The sequence below is a fragment of the Auxenochlorella protothecoides genome (genome assembly GCF_000733215.1).
Source record: "Auxenochlorella protothecoides strain 0710 unplaced genomic scaffold scaffold123, whole genome shotgun sequence".
NCBI classification, from domain to species: domain Eukaryota; kingdom Viridiplantae; phylum Chlorophyta; class Trebouxiophyceae; order Chlorellales; family Chlorellaceae; genus Auxenochlorella; species Auxenochlorella protothecoides.
This window is the reverse complement of record NW_011934304.1, coordinates 292-4,004: the sequence shown is the minus strand read 5'-3', so window position 1 is coordinate 4,004 and position 3,713 is coordinate 292. Positions and strand designations below refer to the sequence as shown.

At 62.5% G+C, this 3,713-nt stretch overlaps 2 protein-coding genes across 2 annotated transcripts in view; one reads left to right on the top strand and one right to left on the bottom strand.

Moving 5' to 3' along the window:
* Positions 1-1,674, bottom strand: part of F751_1136 (hypothetical protein) — a gene marked incomplete at both ends in the record, with an annotated part of 16,114 nt that extends 14,440 nt beyond the window's left edge. The window contains 4 exons of the mRNA XM_011401654.1: positions 115-426; positions 732-885; positions 1,098-1,252; positions 1,492-1,674. Of these exons, the coding sequence (XP_011399956.1) occupies positions 115-426; positions 732-885; positions 1,098-1,252; positions 1,492-1,674 (804 nt within the window). The remainder of the gene's footprint in view (positions 1-114; positions 427-731; positions 886-1,097; positions 1,253-1,491) is intronic.
* Positions 1,675-3,105: 1,431 nt separating this feature from the next.
* F751_1135 (hypothetical protein) lies at positions 3,106-3,273 on the top strand (the record flags this gene model as incomplete). The annotated part of the gene is made up of 1 exon (XM_011401653.1): positions 3,106-3,273. The coding sequence occupies one exon, from the start codon at positions 3,106-3,108 to the stop codon at positions 3,271-3,273; it is 168 nt and encodes a 55-aa protein (XP_011399955.1).
* Between the last annotated feature and the right edge of the window lie 440 nt (positions 3,274-3,713).

Here is a 3,713-nt window from a genome sequence, read left to right as displayed (position 1 = left end):
CGACGGACTCTGCCCCGCCTGGGCCGCGAGCCCGTCCCTTCCTGTTCTGCTTCCTTCGAGTCCCCACCAGGGTGAGCCCCCTCAATCTTCCCCCCCTGCCCCACTCAACCCCACCCCAAACCCCGCCCCAGACAGCACAGCCACCTGCAGGGAGTTGGCGGCGAACTGGAGCATGGCGCCCTCGGCCACCACCTGAGAGGCCACGAGGCCGCTCACCAGGCCCTCGCGCTCGGCCGCCAGGGCCTCCAGGCTGCGGTGGAAGGTGTGGGCCACCACACCCAGGCGCTCCAACTGGCGTGGCGACAGGGCCAGGTCGGCCACCAGCGCGTCCCAAAGTCCCGGGGCGGAGGTGGAGGGCGCGGAGATGCCGGCCACCTCCGCAAAGTGGCCGGGGAAGTAGTGTGCGATGCGCCAGGACAGTGTGCGCTGCGTTTTTGGGAGGGGTGGAGGGTTTGCAGGGTTTGCGGGGGATATCGTGAGAGGCTTTGTGGGTGATTCGTAGGGGGGGCGTGTTGTTTGGGGGGGTCCCGAGGACTCCAACGAGGCACTCAATGAGGCACTGGAGGCCCGACGTCGGTGTGCCCCATGGAAGGGAGCCAGCCATCGTGCAGGTGTACATCTGTTGGCAAGGCGATCAATCCACTGATGCTTCTCGAGGCCGTGACCCTACCCCTCCCCTTTCCCCTCAATGCAGACACACCAACAATAACCAACAAGCACCCTGGACTCACCCCTGCCAGCATCCTCGCCATCAGCTCATCCACCAGATCCGCGCCGCCCACGCCGGCGGCCACATCCTGGGCGGCCTCCTGGACGCGGTCGTTGGCCTCTTGCCAGACCTGCTGGAGGCCCCCCACACCCTGGGCCCTGAAAGCTGCTTGCTCGCTGCAGCAGGAATGCAGGGGGATGGTGTTGTGGGAGGAGCAGGTGGGGCAGGGATCACATGGACACCCTGCTCAAGACTTCGCGACAGGTGCGCCGGATCTCGATGCCGCACAGCGCTGGGTCCTGAACTGTGTGGCCCCCTCCTTGCAGGCTGGGGCAGGCGGCTGTCCTCCTCCATCACCCCCCCATCCACCTCTGCCGCTACCGCGCACCTCTGCGTCAAGTGCAGGTCCGGGTTCCAGTGCTCGGCTTCGCCGGTGTAGCAGGCGCAGTGCAGGACGACGGTCTGGCCGGGCGTCAGCAAGGGCTCGCTCAGCTCACGGCAGCCACGACAGCTGGGCTTGAACCCGGTGAGGGACAGCTCGTCCTGGGTGGATGGAGCGAGGGGAGTGCTGCGTCAGCGAGAGGATGCCGAAGAACACCACAACCGGCCAGCATGGATTGCAGAGCGGCTTGCCTCCTCCTTTGGCGCTTGCTGGCACAATGCGCGAGCATCTCCCTCCTCCAAACTCCACATGTACAGAGCTCCCCCCCAAACCAGGTTCTGGATGGACACGAGAGGCCTCCACTCAACACATCCAGGAATCGACGGATCCGTGTCCTCACCTTGCTCTGCTGCAGCAGGCTGATGTACGTGTCGCGCACATTCAGCAGCTTGTCCAGCAGCGCGGTTTGTTGCCGCAGCGCCGCCATCTCCGCACGTGCGGCGCCCAGATCCTCGTTCACCTGCGCCAGGGGGTCGTGAGGAGTGTGGATGGGTCGGCGATCCTGGGAATGGCGCGCTGACATGCCTGCACTGGAGTGTGATCCTTCGGCGCAGCCACCATTGAAAGGGTGTCTCCAGGGACATGCCTGATCGTAGCTGCTCACGATTGCCTTTTTCCGGGCCCGACACTTCTGCCGATACCTGTTTTGCGCCCTGTTTGTACGAGGATGCGGGAGCAGGTGGGCGCAAAGGTGCATCACCGCGCTGTGATTCACGTCGCATCGTCCCCATCATTTCGATCCGGCACGCGAGTCAGCATTGCCCTCATTCTCGTCCCGCTCACTGTCGGTTGCGGTCTCGTTGTTGCCTGAGGCGTTGTTCCACCTGCTCACTGTCTAGCGCAGGTTCCTCAGGCTGGGGCATGCTCTCCTGACCGGTCAGGTCTGTGCCGTCCCACGATCCTGCGCCGTCGCTGGCCCAGGAGACCCTGCTCAGCGGCACCGAGCCCTGGCCGGAAGGGGATTCTGCCAAGGCAAGTGGGTCCTCCGGCCCAAGCCCAACAGCCGCGGAGACTCCAGGCCAGGCATGGCTAAAGCTAGAATCGAGCATCGCCATGTTTTCTGAGATCAGGAGATCAATCCAGTCCTCTGACGGCAAGTCTATGATGTCCGGACTTTAGTGTCAGTACTGACGAGGAAAGCCCCGGCCACAGTAGTGCCACTCGAGCACAGGCGCAGTGACACACTCACTCTATGTTATTAACTCCGCGATATGACTTTTCGACAAGTATGCGACCTGCTACCGCTTATAGGCCGGACCGCATCCCGAACACGCATGCTGTGTTGCGCCGGTACGCACGTGGGGTTAACGTCACCGCCTCATCATAGTCGCGAGTTACGCTCTGGTCCCAGATCGGCCAACCCGGGACAATACCAATCGCCCAGTCAGGTGCCTCCCCATGTTTAGATAAGATATAAAACTGCGAATAATTGCTTGATGGGGATCCGAGAGGCCCCCGTTCGGCGGGGACCATTCTCGCCCCTTCGGGAGACCCCGTCGTGGCCAGTAGGAGATGCGAACGCATCGCAAGAGGCATTTTTAATCTGGTAATATCATATGAACGTAAGAGTATCGAGTACAGAGCGATAGAACGCCGTCACCACACATCGGTCTTGCCAGATGGACCCAGGGGCCTCCCCCTTACAAGGGGCCAGATACCCCCCTCCTCATACATCGCCTGCCTCGTTGCTGAGCTAGTCGCTTACAAATATGGGATCCACACCAGGTGCAAAGTCATCTTGGCCCTCATTTGCTTGCTGAAACAGTTCGCCGCCTCTTGCCGCCTCCCCTCTCAAGGTGGGAGCGGATGCGACGTGCTTTGCACCTGACGTGCCGCTCGTAGGGAATGGTATCAGCCGACCAAGCGGGCAGTACAGGCGAATCAGCTTCCATGAGGTGCTTGTGGAGTGCATCATGTTCCTCCTGCGCTCCCTTCTCCATGACTAGAAGAACCCATGCCGCCAGCCGCTAGTATTGCTCGTCGACCTCTGGACCGCTCTCAGGTGAAGGCGCCGGGTTGTCCGGGATGCTCAGCAGTGGTGGAGCATCGCTGCTGCTGTCCACAGGGTGTGGGCCAGTGGTACTGTCCAGTCCTTCAGTGTCAGGCTCCTTGGATTTTGTGACCTGGTCGGGGGTGATCCCAAGTGATGGGTCGGCCACTGGCACCGGCTCCCTGCCGTGCCTCCTGCTGGTGCCGGCCTTGGATGCCACGATGTTGCCTATGTCAGTGTGTGGATTGTTGATTGCCTCAATGGCTTGGTGTAGGTGGGTAGGATCGGAATGACCGTGTCAGGAGGAGAAGAACACGGGCGACAGGGAGGAGAAGAAGACGGACTGATTTGTACACGTCGGGTGGGCATTCTTCACCCTCCTCTTCAACTTTCGCCGCTGCGAGGGCTGTGGCTGGTACTCGGCGGGCCACTGGATGACAAACGGGTATAGTGTCTCCGTCACCCTGCGGCGGCAGAGAGGACCTCCCCGGCCCGGCGACCCCCCGCCCCGGCCCCCGGACGTCCCGAGGACCGGCGGCAAGCGCGATCGCAGCGGGGCGCCCAGGGGCGCC